Source organism: Paroedura picta, chromosome 10 (assembly GCF_049243985.1).
Source record: "Paroedura picta isolate Pp20150507F chromosome 10, Ppicta_v3.0, whole genome shotgun sequence".
NCBI lineage: Eukaryota > Metazoa > Chordata > Lepidosauria > Squamata > Gekkonidae > Paroedura > Paroedura picta.
The window spans coordinates 34272490-34288281 of NC_135378.1; the positions used below are offsets into that span (position 1 = coordinate 34272490).

At 42.6% G+C, this 15792-nt stretch overlaps 1 protein-coding gene across 12 annotated transcripts in view; it reads left to right on the top strand.

The window, feature by feature from the left end:
• The window catches only part of PCM1 (pericentriolar material 1), a 60841-nt gene that overhangs the window by 19236 nt on the left and 25813 nt on the right, over positions 1 to 15792 (top strand). For all 12 annotated transcript variants that reach the window (XM_077302119.1, XM_077302117.1, XM_077302121.1 and 9 more), the window contains 11 exons: positions 241 to 430; positions 1846 to 2022; positions 2652 to 2806; positions 3206 to 3423; positions 4487 to 4635; positions 5002 to 5131; positions 6446 to 6562; positions 8699 to 8889; positions 10756 to 10944; positions 12483 to 12705; positions 14933 to 15078. In XM_077302119.1, coding sequence (XP_077158234.1) covers positions 241 to 430; positions 1846 to 2022; positions 2652 to 2806; positions 3206 to 3423; positions 4487 to 4635; positions 5002 to 5131; positions 6446 to 6562; positions 8699 to 8889; positions 10756 to 10944; positions 12483 to 12705; positions 14933 to 15078 — 1885 coding nt within the window. The remainder of the gene's footprint in view (positions 1 to 240; positions 431 to 1845; positions 2023 to 2651; positions 2807 to 3205; positions 3424 to 4486; positions 4636 to 5001; positions 5132 to 6445; positions 6563 to 8698; positions 8890 to 10755; positions 10945 to 12482; positions 12706 to 14932; positions 15079 to 15792) is intronic.

A 15792-nucleotide genomic window follows, 5' to 3' on the forward strand; every position in this document is an offset into this window, starting at 1 on the left:
AAGCAGTAAAAGTACACCCAGAAAATGCAGGATGGCTCTTGCTACTTGGGAGGTGATTGTTCTTTATTGAGGCCACTTGGCATTTAGTGGATCAAGCTGGAAGTGTGCATGTTCTTTTCTTGGCTTGTGTTTCACCAAGCAATTATTTAGTACAGTGATCCACAACACATAATCATAAAAGCAATCCTTGAGTTAATTTTTGCCTAAAAAAAGACAATGGTTCCATCTTCTGGTTTGCAGTATTGCCTGCCTCTACCTCACCTCAGAGAAGTGCAGATCAAAGAAATCCCATGTCAGCAGCTTCTGAAGTGGCAGCTGTTAACGAAGAACCTCCCAGTTTACCATCATCTATTGTGTATCATCGGGATTCTGTAACCTCTCAGAATGAGAGTGAAGATGATGAACACCTAAACCCAACTGAGAAGCTACAGTAATATTCTTAGATTCTGATTTTGTATAATTGTTGTGTGGGCTACCTTTATTGACCAGCTAACAGTGATGTTTTGTCAGACTTGTGCTTGCTACACAGGACGAACTGGTTAGTCCTGCTTTGGGTTCCTGTTTCCCAATTCCTATTGTAAAGGTGTTCTGTCAGGACATGTTGGGGCACCTTCTCCTATTTTAGCACTCACCAAGCAAAGTTTGATGCTTTCCTTCAACTCAGGTGGCTTTTCTATTGGAAGAAGGCTCAGTACATTGCAAGGAATTACATGTGCTTGGTTGGTTGGAACTTCTGAAAAAAAGAAAGTTCAGGTGCTTTCATGCTGATTTCTCCCAAAGAATTAGCACGCGCATTCTAGCTGAATCTTTCAGCTCAGATCTCTAACATCCTTAACTCTATGTTGCTCCCTTATATATTTGGCAAACAGCCTCCTAGGAGGAGACTGTTCGGGGCCCTGTCCATCAAGGAACCGGCCCTAGCCCGATCAGAAGGCGCACAGCACGCTGTGTGTCTTCTGATTGGCCCGGCCCCCAAAGGGCCTGCCTACAGACGGCATGTGGACGCTGCTCGCTGAGCCTCACTGCCAGACCACACCTGGACGGCGAGCACGGCAGCGTTTGAGCTGCCTGGGGAGAGGGGGAAGCGTTCGAGCCGCTGGGGGGGGGAAGCATTCGAGCTGCTGGTGGGGAGGGGGGAACAGACTACTTCCCCGTGGCCCAGCAAGCACACCCGGCACCCGGTAGAGGTGCCCTGGTGTACTTGCTGGACCACGGGGAAGCAACCGCAGTGGGGAGGGGGGGCCCTTTCAAAGCCCATTCTTATGAATGGGCTTTGCAGCTAGTGTACAAATAAACTTCACATGACTACTTGGTGGTACCATGTTATCTGTGCTATCAGAACTTGATTCTATCTTACGATGGAGATCACCAGGAAAATAGGATGCAGAACAAGGAGGTGGTATGACATAGTGATGAGATTGTGATTTATCTAGTTTAAAACTTATGGTTTTCAGGAACTAGATGGGCCTGCATTTTCTTGACTTCCTTCCTTAATTTATACCGGTGATAATATTAATCTGACTCTGAAACAGTTGTAGAATTTCTTAGAAGATAATGTACGTGAAGCACTTTGTCGACTTAAAATATGCTGTATAAATCTGATTTATTGTTAGCCAGATTGCAAAGAAATTATTCAAATGTGTGGTACCCTAAACTGACATGAGGCAAATCTACTTTATGTGTGCATAGATTAAATTTTTCCTCCTTTGGAAATGCTTCTTCAAATGATCTGCAACCAGCAGCTCTGAACCTGCCAACTGTGAATGTCCCAAAACAATAATAAATTAGGATTTTTTTTGTTAAAATCAAATGAACAAATTGTCACTTGGATCTCTTTTCTTGTAGGAAGTTAAATGAAGTTCGGAAAAGACTGAATGAACTGCGTGAATTAGTCCATTATTATGAACAGACCTCTGATATGATGACTGATGCGGTAAATGAAAACACTAAAGAGGAAGAAGAAACTGAAGATTCAGAATGTGATTCAGAGCATGAGAATCCACAGCCTGTTACTAATATTAGGTTAGTTTTGATTGCTGCCTAATAAAATAATATTACCATCATGCTAGTAGATTCTAGATTTACATTATCAAACTCTAAATGGCTATTTTTTGTCTGGCCAGCAGTTGTTCTATAACGTGACATTATCTGAAATACGTAATGCCTGATGAATATTTGGAGAAGTGGGGCAACTTGGGTGCTTGTAAATCTGTGCAAAAATGGGAAGTGCATGAACTCACACTCCCTTCATGTAAACAGTTATAATGGTCATTCCTGACCAACCTAGTTGTCAGAGGTTGTACTTTCTCCCCTGGGTTTGAACATACAGGTTGAAAGATCTTTGGTTTTTGTAATTAAGTATGAAGTTGATTGTAGAAGTCAGGAAAAGTAAGTAAATGTAAGTAAAAGAATGGTAGGTCATTTTCTTTGTAAATGTGCTGTTTTTGGTTATAAATGTAGTGTTTTTACAAATTATATTTTAAAGGTGAATTGTTATAGTGAATCATCTTGCTTGCTGTGATACGCACAGCTTGAGCTTTCTAGTTATCAAACAAAGATAATGAGCCAATAAGTATTTTAGTGTATTTGAGCTTTTTAATTTTTTGCTTGGAACTTGGAAGAGATACATTTTACACCTTTTTCTTTGTTAGAAACCCTCAGGGCACCGGTAGTTGGGGAGAAATAAATTGCAATAGCAATTTGCAATGTGGGACAAATAACCAAAATGGAAGGCATCTTAATACAGCTTGTGAAATAAACAACCGATCTGCTAATGTAAGAACTCTGAACATGCCCTCAACCTTAGGTATGTCTCAAAATAATCTCAATGTGTTTGCATGGGCATAAAAGGTCCCTCTGGTTGCAGTGACGGTTTGAGAGTATTCAAGCCATTTGGATTTCTTTTTGTTTTATGCTTTGAATATTTTTTTTAAAAGATGTCTTAATATTTCATGGAGTCCTTGCATAATCATAATGTGAAATTGAAACCTTAATACTATTATATGAAATTTATGGGGATTAATTCCTGATCAAGATACTTAAGATCATGTACACGTTTTAATGAAAAAGTACAGTTTTCTGTTAGAATCACTTGTGGTTAATTTCAGGTAGGTAATACTGATTTGAAGTAGAAGAGCAAGTAATGCCTTAAAGACCAAAAAGATTTTCGGGATATAAGCTTTTTAAAACGTTGTTTTTCTTTCAGACTGTCACTATAATAGAGAAGACGATGAAGATGCAGATATGCCACAAGGTGAGGAGGATGGTGAAGCTGATAGAGCCAGCGAAGCCTCCTTATCCAGTCGCAGAAGTAGTGTGGCTGATGATGCTCCAGTAGACGTGGAGTTTGAGCAGAAGATTAGTAGACTGATAGCAGCAAAGCAGAAACTTAGACAGCTTCAAAATCTTGTTGCTATGGTACAGGTATGGTTTATTTCTTACAAGATTTTAGACTCTATGCCAGTATAGCCACTTCAACACTATTAGGGTTTCTGAAAAGCAAGTTGGGTAGTACGTTGTGGTTTGTCTAAACTTGGTTTCATCTGTAAGGCAAATAACTTTTCCATATTAAGCTACACATGAACCTGTAAAACTCACTTGCTTGTCAGGTGCAGCACAACTTTTCAGGCTGCTCAATTAATGCCAGCTGGTCCTCTTTGCCAGCAAGCCGGCGCCCCACCCACCCCAATCTCTGAGCTGTTGCTGAAGCTAGGTGGCCGTCTGCTGTTGCTGACCCCACTGCGGCTGCTGGCCTTTTGTTGGTGGGACCTCCCCCCCCCCCAAGATTGCTAAGCTCCTGCCGTTGCAGCTGCTGGCCTCCCAGAAAGATCCACTAAGCCTCCTCTCCAGCAAGCCTGCCTGTCTCCCCAGCATGCCTGAGCTAGTGCTTCCATGGCTGCCAGCCTCATCACCAGCCAACATCTCCCCCCCCCACCACAGTTCACTAAGCTATTGCTGCCACTGCTGTTGGCCTCTTCACTGTCAAGCCTCCCTTTCCTGTCCCCGGAGCTGCCTGTCTCCTCTCCAGTGAGCCTGCCTTGCTCTGTGGCTGTTAGGCTCACTGTGGGATGGCTTCCTAGCTGCCAACCTGCCTCCTCACCAACATCAATACATTGCTTACTATCCTGTAGCCTATCAGCCTCCTTCATCCCCATAATCTCCATAAAAGGTACATGCGTTGACTGTACATGCACAGGCAACACTTGCACTTCGGGGTGGAATTTAAACCCTTTGTGATTTGTTTTAGGTATTTGTGGTTTTTTTACCTTTTCAAATTTTCCTGCAAATTTGGGAGGTCCCCCACATTTGCAGAAAGATCTATTTTAGGGTGGGCCCTAGCAGTAGATTTAAATATCCACGGTCCTGCTTACTCTGGAGACATAGATATATAGATGTTTTAACACTTAACAACAACAACAACAAAATAGAGAGATGTTTGCCTGGCTGTGTCTTTGTTACCATGGCTTGAAGACACTTGCTCTTTTAGGAGGAGGATGTAGAGCCACAGGCGGCAGTGAGGGATAACATGGGTGAATTCTTTCTGGCTGAAGAGGAAAAAGAAAAGCAGCAACCAAACAACTTCCGAACCAATACAAACAAGTCACAGAAAGGCGTGGTGCTGAATGAAAAAGCAAGGTATGGCCTCTTTCACTTTTCTTTAAATTCCTGATAGTACAGACTCATCTGCTGGATTTAAGGCAGGGTGTCCAGCCTATTCTTTCCTCCCAAATGTTTAAAGTCCAAGGGGGGAGGAGTGAAAGCCATTAAGAAGGTATTGCTTGTTTGGGGGGGCGTTGTCTGTCACTATTGGGAGCATTATGAAGCCTGGAAATTTCGCTTATTCAAAGTAGATTCATTTTTTAAAGATAAAGCTATGTACCAGAAAACTGATAGACTAATGGTTTCCGTTCCAAATTAATATAGGGTTGGAGTCTGCCTATTTCTTTTTCTGTATTATTTGTTGTGAAATCCTTGTTCAGGAAGATATTAATTTTGGTGTAGGGAAAGATTCTATGAAGCCAAACTTCAACAGCAACAGAGAGAACTTAAACATCTCCAAGAAGAGAGGCAGAAGCTGATAAAGATTCAGGAAAAAATCCAGGTGCTGCAGAAGGCTTGTCCAGATCTTCAGGTAGGTAGATTGCACATTAGGAAAGGGACAGCCCCAGTGCCAGTTTTCTGTGAGGCTTGGTTTCTCATTGGAATGTTGACCTTTCAAGCATCTATTCTTTTTTATATTAATGTTTAATTTATATTAATGTGTGTGTTTGTAACCTTTTCAATACTTGCAGCTGCAGAGAGAAGTTTTGAAAATATAGTGAGCTGTAGAAAAAAAATCAGAAACATTAACAAAAAAGTCCAAGTTTATTGTCAGCTTAGGGTTCCACAGATGTATATCAAAGTTTTCAAGAACAAATTCTAGTATTCCACCTTTAACGATACATAATTCATAGGTATAATTTGGAATGTGCAGGGCTGTACTTATGGTCATGAAAACTGACATGCAAGTGAGCCTTCCAGCTCAAGAGATGTTTACTGTTGAGTGATAGTGAGGATGGTTTGTGTACTGTTGCTTTAAGATTAGAAAGTATGGACACTAGAATTTGTCCTACCTGTATCTTTTCTTTGAGTTCAGCATTTTAGAATTTTTCTTTTTTCACAGAATGTCTTGATTTATAAAAGTAGGGGGGGGAAACATAAGTGATAAAAATACAGAGGCTACACAATTTTTTAAAAACCATTTTAGAGAAGTTTAGACATTGAGGCTGCTAATATACTGAAAGGTCAGAAATAGGAGGACAAAACTATATGTGAAAGAGACCATAGGTTCTGATTAGACAAGCAGTACAGAAACTTATTCAGTTCAGTTTGATGCAAACCCCACAATAACTAGTGAGTGGAACGTTGTGTATATCATCTGTGGGCTTATTCAAAAGCATTTTCTGCTAGTATGCTTGTTGAAGTGTGGCACTGATTAAACTGATAAAAATAAATATTACAGATGAGTTGGATTCAGACCACTGTGTCTCTGTTCTGGTTGTGAAAGGGACTTTGCTGCTGTCTTCCTACAAATTCATGTCCACACCTGAAGGTTAAGGGGCCCCTTAGTGTTGGATGCAGGGCAGTGTGGTGGATGGGAAGGGGGAAATCCATGAAAACTGCTCCACTTCACACATTCTTAGTCAGATGGAGGGGGAACTTATCCAAGGAGGGGTTTTCTGCCAATGTATCCCTTTCCTATGCAACCTCCTCTCTGGTACCCTATCCCATATTCTCTCTGACCTTCTGAGGTAGCTTTCCATAATCTTACAAAAACATACAGGTCAACAAAGATTCAAAGTGCTATACTGGATCCAAATCATCATTTGATATTAATGCTCATATTAGAATATTTATTTTGTTGTAATTTTGTTTAATTTCATCATGATTTAAATTTTACTCTTAGCTATCATCTAGCCTGGATAACTGTCCAGGTAATGCTTCAACACCAGTTGTTAATGAAACTAACACAGCAAGCAAGGCTGTGGCTCAGCAAGAAGAAACAGCTGTGGCTGACAGTGAGGTATTATATATTAATGACATTATTAAATTTTCTTTTGCAATTTTGATTTATTGGATACATTTTGTATTTACTATTGCGACTGGCTGGTAGATTTTCCTGTATTTTTAAATAATATATCCAGATCAAACAATTCTCAGAATGTTGACATCTGAAAAATTAAATCAGCATAAAAATTAGAGATCTGAACAATGTTGGAGGGAGTGGATGAAGTAGAGGCGTAAAATAATGGGTTACCATGAGAAGGAATTGAGACATGCAGGGATGGAATTCTTAGTGGGTGGGACAAAGTAGCACCTAGTACAGTATTGGTATGTGGCTATAGAGTACAGGAATCTGAAGGTACAATCCGAGTTAATAAAAAAAATGTATAGAATCTCCTTGGTTCCTCTATATATTTGTGAAACAGCCTGGGGGGTGGGACGTGTCCGGCTGTCCAAGGTGGAATAGGGTCAATCAGGGTGCAGCCATGATTGGCCCTGCCCCTACAGCTCCCACCCTCCCTCCCAGGACATTAGCCACATTCCTCTCAGATGCGCCAGAGACAGAGAGAGACAGAGCCCTGCCAGACCGAACATGAGCCCTCATTCCCTCCTATCGCTCCTGCTGCGAGAGAGGCAGAGAGAGACACAGAGAGAGCTGCCCCAACCTGCTGACAGACACAGAGCCACCCATGCTGTGATGGAGGGAGGGAGAAGAGAGACACAGAGAGCTACCCCAAACTGGATACCAGTCCTGATTCCTTCCTAAGAATGAGCCCTAATTACCTGCTATGCCTCCTGCTGCACAAGACATGCAGCGAGAGGGAGAGAGAGACACACACACAGAGATATGCACCTCCGGTGTCCCCTGGGTCCTAGTGCCCATTGCATTCCTGCTTTCTTGCTAGTATTTATATAATCCTTTATCTTATATAAAATTTGGAATCATATACTAATTTATGTTTTCTAGCAGTTCCAGTGTAGGCCACTCTTGATGAGTAGAAAAGGCATGATCCTTTTGCTAAATACATGCTGAGGAGGAGCTTTCCTGACATATCCTGCCCAGATAGCAGGCAACACAGTTCTTGGTTTCTTCTGCTATAGCGTTCTTAACAACAGGGTAGAGGGGTTGGATTTGCAAATGCCTTCCCTTCAAGAAAATTTCCTCTGTGATGTTCTATTGAGACTTCCCCTGGTCCACTGTCAAAATAGGGTGGGACCATTTCAGGAGGAGGTTCCTCTTGCAGCTATACCATTCCAAAGGTCATGGGCGTAAGAGGACCCTCAGAGAGAAGCCCCAAGGTCCCACCACACCAATGTTGACCAGAAGGAGGAATCCATGCCTTGAAGCCAGAGTATTCAATTACCATGTCCAGCTCAAGAAAAAGAACATGAATTTTGAATCTGGCAGGATCAGGGCTCCCACTGAAGTCAGAGAGAGAGTGGGGGCCTCACAAGTCCTGTAAGACTCCTCAGCTGAAGTCTGACTTTAATTGGTCCTCAGGACCACTTTGTGCTACAGTATGGGCTGTGCTGCAGTTGAACAACATCTGATCCTCCTTGCTTGCCTCCCAAGTTCCTGAATTCTGTGGATAGGTCCTACAGTGATCCATTCTGAGCAGCCAGTCTTTAATTTCATGAGTCTCTTGAGTTAGTGATGCACTGGTCAGATGAAAAACAGTACAAGATCTTGTGGGGGCATGGATTCTCAAAACCCCTTTCCACATATGGGAAAATCTGTCCACTTGTGTATTTAAGAGTGAGACAGAGATCCATGTCAGTGCTGTAGATGGTTTAGGGTTTGCCTTCTAGTTGAGAGAGCCAGCACATTTACTTAGCAGGCTTGGAATATGAGAGGATGCCTTTCTCCTTGTTGAGGATTATGTTTGATTTTTCTGTTTTTAGTGATTGTTGTAGTTGCTTATATTTTCCTTTGATGATTCTGTAGCCTTACAAGGGGTGGTTCCCCCAAACCATGCCTCATTGTCTGTAGGGAAGCTCATTTTAGAGTGAGGACCTGGTTGTTGCCAAGAAGAGGCATCTTTTCCACTTGTCAAGATTGTCCTCTATGTTAAATATTATAAATAAAAACTTGCAGTTAGGACAATATTCTTCCAGTTCATTAAAATGTTATCTCTCAACCTTTCATTTCAAACAGCTTTGGTCTGAGATGCGCAGACATGAGATTTTGAGAGAGGAACTGCGACAAAGGAGAAAGCAGCTTGAAGCTTTAATGGCTGAACACCAGAGAAGAAGAGATCTTCTTGATAGCACTTCTGGTGGTGCTGGATCTGTTAAGAGTGATGGATCAGAGGCTCAGTGTACTCCTCAACAAAGCAGAACAGAAAAGTGAGAGAATTAGTGTTTGTGATTCATACAGTTTAATACTATAAACATTCAGTATAACGGTAGAAATCTGTTGAAAAATAACTTGTTTTAGAAATATTTTGTGTCTGTATATGCATGCACATACACTCTCTTTCGTCATTAGCATATCCTATAGTGAGTCTGGGCATTGCTTTCTCTATTATAATTTATTGTTTATTTAGTTTTGGATTTATATTCTGCCACTCCCAGTGATGCTGGGCTCTCAGCAGGTTACAAGTAATGAGGCAACTTCTGGGTTGATTCCTGTTGAATAGGGTTGTACAGTTTTCACCTGGTGTTTTTTTTTTGGATCAAGTCTATTGCCGCCCCCCCTCCCCCAAATTCAGGATTCCTGATGAAAGCTGGATTCCAGTGCCAGTGTAGTATTCAGATCTGGGATTTGTTTGGAAATCTCAAATGTTTTCAGATCAAATTGAGTTGAACCAAAAACCCCCAAGAAAAAGCAGCAGCAAAACTACTAAAAACAGCTGAGCCGTGGCTCAGTTGGGGCTCTTTAGCATGGTTCCTTTAAACCGAATTGTCCCAAAGAGCTGGCTAAGTAGCAGATCCTGCAGGGAGAATTCTCCCTACAGGCTCATCTGGGGCTGTGCTGTGAAGATGACTTGAAACTAACTGCCCAACAAAGCCCCGACAAGGAGCCAATCCTGTGGGGAGAGTTCTCCCTGTAAACTCTGTTGGGCAACCCAGTTTAAAGCAGAGTGCTTAAGAGACTTTACCAAGGAGCTGATTCTGTAGTGAGACCTCTCCCTATAGGCTCAGTTGGGGGGATGCTGGTCCCAAGATTTGTGTGCCGCAGAGAGGTTTCTCCCTGCTGCATGCAGATCCTAGCTGGGATGGTTGTTCCTGCAGCAGCGCAGTTTAAACTGTGCTGCAGGAGAAACTGACCCCAGGATCTGCTGTGCCACAACTAGCAGATTGTTCCCTACAGTTGGCTTCCCCCCGGCACATCTGGTCCTCGGACTGTCTTTTCTCATAAAGTTTAAATGGACTACAGTAGACAAAACAGCTAAGAGGCAGGAATTATCTGCTTCTGCCTCTCTACTGTTTTTGGATCTACTAGTATAATTCCCAAATATATTTAGAATTTTCTTGGGGGGGTTTTCTCAGTTTTCCAGAGAAAACCCTAATGCATATTTTTTGTTCAGGTAACCCTGAATGCCCACCCGTACTATCATGATATTGCTGCGAGTTTCATGTCTTCGATGCTTTGTTGGTGAAAGATAATCAGTTGTGTCAGTACTTAAACCAGGGGTAGTCAAACTGCGGCCCTCCTGATGTCCATGGACTACAATTCCCAGAAGCCCCTGTCAGTGAATGCTGGCAGAGGCTTCTGGGAATTGTAGTCCATGGACATCTGGAGGGCCGCAGTTTGACTACCCCTGACTTAAACAGTCAAAATGTAATGAACAGTATGAGTAGCCTCAAATTCTTGGAAGAATCTTTTATGCAGGGATCTTTCATCTCTGAAAATGTCAGTGACTTTTGAACAGTTGTTGTGTGCTTAATAGCCAGGCTGATGGTTTTATAGCCAGTTCTGCTGCTGTTCACTACTGGCTGGGTCCATGGTACACTGTTAGGCTATAAAATGGTGAAATATGTTCCTGTTGAGGAGTCCTCCTATAAAGTTATGAATGGAAAACTGCTGCTTCAGTATCACTTTGGTATTGTAGAACTCCTAAAAGAAAAGGAACAAATGAAGGACCATATTTCCAAACTGTTGAATGTACATGACCATTACTGACTGTACGTGGTGTAAAATTATTCCTTGTATTATGCTTTGGCAGCAAAATTACTTATTTTTTAATATGTAATATATGTATATACTAGGACAATGGCAACGTGGGGAGGGTCCACTCAGTGTGCTTTAGATGAAGATGAAGGAGATGAAGATGCATACGTGTCTGATGGACTTGGTCAAGCAGAAGAGGAAGAAGAGCAAGAATCTAGTTCAAATGAGTTTTCCATGTGTCCTAATGTCGATCAGAGTACATATTTTGTGAAGGACGATAAGGACAGGTTAGTTGCATATTCTTATTGTAATTAGGCAGTATTTCCTGATTAAATTGTTTGCAGTAATGTATTTTGTACTACTGTATTTACTCCTGAATGGCTGTAACTTTTGAAATGGAAAAGTGTATCCAATTCTGACTTTTCTTTACTTCTATCAGCTTGCTATTAGGGTGAATTTTGTTGTTGCCCATCTTCTAAAATCTGTTACCAAGTATGGTTGAGAAGGCATGTCCTAGATGGGGGTCTGTGACTGAGACCCACTTTCCAATCCACATGGAATTCACACTAGGGATAAAGAAGGCTTCTTTCTTTTGCCTCCTCAGTCCTGTGAGAAAAAGCAGCTGCTGTCTTACGATTTATGCCCAACTCAAGGGAATGACATAGTACAAGCAGTAACTAGAGGATTGTTGGATAACAAAGCTCCTTGACAAGACTGGAAGAACCACTGAGACATGGAATCTGCTGAGATCAAGTTTTATTGAGAAGAACAGTTATTTTTCAGGCAATCACAGTATCATTAGGGCTGCAACAACAGTGATGGATACCCGTATTAAGATATAATTCCAAGCATACATATTTATTTATTTATTTTAGATTTTTATACTGCCTTTCCATATGACTCTGGGCGGCTTGCATATAATATCATGGGGTAATTACATAGAACATTGCAACAAATACAACAATCAGGACCATTGACACAGCTTAGGGTTGGTCCGATTCTTCGGTCATGGGAGGGGGTGTCTGGGGGACCAGTGGGTGTTTTGGGGCTAATCGGCCTCAAGCAAATGCCTGGTGGAGGAGCTCCCTTTTGCAAGCCCTGTGAAATTGTGAGATTTCTGACAGGATCCTGATCTCTTCAGGGCGCTAGTTCCACCAGGTGGGGGCCAGGACCAAGAAGGCCCTGGCCATTGTTGAGGTCCGGCGAGTTTCTCTGGGGCCAAGGATCCGCAGCCAATTGGAGGTGGCAGAGCAAAAGGCCCTTTGGGGGGTATAGGCAAGAAGGCAGTCCCTCGGAGACACTGGGTCCATACCGTGTATGGCCTTAAAGGTGATTACCAAAACCTTAAGGGTAATCTGGAATTCAACTGGGAGCCAGCAGAGTTGTTGGAATATAGGCCAGATGTGGGATCTCCATGGTGTATTAGTGAGAATCCTGGTCATGGTGTTCTGTACCAGCTGTAGTTTCTGGATCAAGGATAAGGGTAGGCCTGCATAGAGCGAGTTACAGAAGTCCAGACACTGCATCTCATTAATGGGAGGGGTAAGACTAACAAGGTAGAGTAAAGGAGGCTTGAAACTAAGTGGGGGGGGGGTTCCCCATGATTCGGGGGGGGGGAAATCAAGATGGTTTTTGAAATATATTTGCTCTGTATCCAGGATTGGAGAAGGGGGGGGGGGGATCTAGATTATTTTCCACATGCATTTGCTCTGTATCCAGACTTTTGCTTTCTAAGTAATGCTCAAATTTAAAATCTGTATGAAGTTTTTTTGTACTGAACTCAGAACTTTTAAATCTAAAATATTTGATGTAACTTTCTTTCAAGCTGGAAGAATCCTCGTCCTCTTTCAGCAGATGGAAATTATCGTCCCCTGACTAAAGCAAGGCAGCAACAGAATCTCAGCATGCGGCGGCAAGAAAACCATCGCTGGATGTCTGAACTGTCATACGTGGAAGAGAAAGAACAATGGCAAGAACAGATTAACCAGCTGAAGAAACAGCTTGAATTCAGTGTTAATATTTGTCAAACTTTAATGCAGGACCAGCAGGTGAATAGAGAAACTTTCTTTTCTTTCTTCTTCCTCCATTTCCCCATCACTAAGATGCCTGGATTTGATCCACCTTGGAATGCCACAGGTGTGATAGCCAAGATCAGAGACGTGCATTTAGGTATTTTTAAAGCTGAATACAGATTAGAGAATCTGGTCAGCTACTAATATAGATAATACAGAGAGGTGAGGCATCTCTGCAGCCCAATGGCAAAAGCACCTTATGGTGAGCTGGAGTTAATCATTGCAATGCTTTTGCAAATGGCATTACTTTGCAGGTATCCAAATTGCAAAATTGTTGGTTTAGCACATCAAATTGGAGATGGGGGGAACACTGCTCTTTAGCCAGTCACAGAAGTTGGTTCTTTTTGGGGTTTCCATCTGTTCTTGTTCAGTCAAGCAAGTTGTTATCTTCACTCTTCTCCATGTAAGCAGGCAGAAACTGATCTGAAATCTACAGCTCAGGGTCTCTCAGGCAGCAGGAGCAGAAGCTAAAGCCAGTGCACACTCTCCAACCCTAGCTGAGCCAGACACATGTTTTTATGTACTTTGCCCATGAACAGAAGAATTTTTTTAGAAAAAGATTGGCTAAAAAACAGTGCTCCTAACCTGAAATTCTATTAGCCAGATTGCCACTGCTCCCCTTCCCCTCCTCCTTTTCCCTGGGATATGGGTGAGGAAAACAAGGTAATTACTTAGTTGGACTTCACATCTGAAACCAACAGCAGCCTTGCAAGTTGCAAACCTGCAAAGTAATACCATTTGCAAAAGTGTTGCAATAATTGGCTCTAAGCTGCTTTTGCCATTGAAATTAAGAGATTCACCTCTCTCTCCTGTTGCCCTGGAAATTAACAAAAAGTGAGAAAGAGCCCTGGAGGAAAACTGGAAGTCTCTTTGCAGTCCTGTAAACTAGGGGTAGTCAACCTGTGGTCCTCCAGATGTTCATGGACTACAATTCCAATGAGCCCCTGCCAGCTTTTGCTGTCAGGGGCTCATGGGAATTGTAGTCCATGGACATCTGGAGGACCACAGGTTGACTTCCCCTGCTATTAACCTTTCTACTACCAGTGATTTGGTTTAGCCAAATATACCCAGGAAGAAAGCCAAACAATTCAGCTTTATTCAGGATTAGCTGTACCTGTAGCTGGTAAGATTCTCTGATCTATATTTGGCTTCATAAATACCTGAAAAATACAGTTTAAATATTTTTCAGGTATTTTTTTTAACTCGGATCCAGCCAAATGCACACTCCTAGTCCTCAGTATTCTGATGTTGTCTGGCTCTGCATTTTGCTAATTCAGCAATGACAGTTTCTATCCTAAACCATTATTTGGGGGCAGTGTCTTCCTGAGTGTTTCTGAATCCAGTTAAAGGTGCTAGTATTGAAATCTAAAACTTTTGATGACCAGAATTCGATATACCTCAGAGAGAATCTTTTACTATATGAGGCCCTTTTCAGTAAAAGGGCCATATCAGTCTGGCTTTTGTCCTGGCCACGGGGTGGAGACTATGTTGGTCGCCCTGCTGGATGATCTCCGTTGCCAGCTGGATCGGGGCAGATATACCGTGCTTGTTCTTTTAGATCTGACAGCCGCGTTCGAAGTGGTCGATCGTGAACTGCTGGCACACCGACTCGTTGGGATGGGGAAAGGGGCACAGCTCTTAGCTAGATACGCCTCTTCCTCCAGAACAGGATTCAGAGGGGTGGAAGCGGGAGGGGAGCTACCGGGCCCTTACTGGCTCCCATGTGGGGTCCCTCAGGCTCTGTGCTCTCCCCCACACTATTTAACATCTTTATGCGCCCTCTGGCCCAGCTGGTGAGCTTTGGGCTGGGATGCCATCAGTATGCTGATGACACCCAGCTCTTTCTCCTTATGGATGGCTGCCCAGACTCCCCCCGGATCCATTCACCAGATGTTTGAAAGCCGTAGCTGAATGGCTCGAGCAGAGTCGCCTGAAACTCAACCCCGCCAAGACAGAGGTTCTGTGGTTGGGTCATAGGGGACCAGGTGAGGAAGTACACTTACCCTCCCTGGCAGGGATGCAACTTAGGATCGTGCCCCAAGCCAGGAATTTGGGGGTGACTATCGATGCCGCCTTAACACTCAAGGCTCAGGTCAAGAAGGTAGCCGGCCAGTCGAATGGTATATAAATGTAATAAATAAATAATTTGAACTTGATTTAGACTTGGAAAATACACTGACATTTTTTGTTGGTTTTTTTACAGACTCTTTCCTGTCTCTTGCAAACCTTGCTCACTGGCCCATACAGTGTGATGCCAAGTAACGTTGCTTCACCTCAAGTTCATCTCATAATGCACCAGTTGAATCAGTGCTATACACAACTGACTTGGCAACAAAATAATGTCCAGAGGTATGCATATGATAGCCTTCCCTTCTCACAAAAACTGAATATGCGATGATGATACAGAAAAATGGTCTGTCCTTTATATTGAGGGAAGTCCTTTCACATCGGAGTTCTGGTGCACTTGCATACAGATAATTATCCTCTGACAGTTACATTGGAACCTAGGGTTAATTAAGATCCAGTCATGTTTTATCCCTTCCAAAAATAGGCTGAAGAAATAGAATTTGCAGATACCAAACAAAATTCCATTAACATGCTACAGGCTGTGTAGAGCAGGGGTAGTCAACCTGTGGTCCTCCAGATGTTCATGGACTACAATTCTCATGAGCCCGACAGCAAAAGCTGGCAGGGGCTCATGGGAATTGTAGTCCATGAACATCTGGAGGACCACAGGTTGACTACCCCTTGTGTAGAGTGTCTCTTGACTTTTTTTAATGCAGTGTGGGCCCTTAATCAGTTGTATTGTTTGTGAATTCTGTGTTTGTATTCCATCTGGGACCAGAGGCAGCAAGAAATATGTCTGCTGCTCTTCAACAGTTGGAAATAGTTCCTGTGTGTTTGCTAGTCACATTTTTATGATAAAAGGCTTAGAAGTATGGAAAGGCCTTCTTGATGAAGGGAATTGCCAGAAAATGATTTTTAGCATATCTGTTTGAGAATTAGAATTGCATTCTTTATTTGGGAATCTAGATTCGATTGGATGACATTTCTTGCACACAG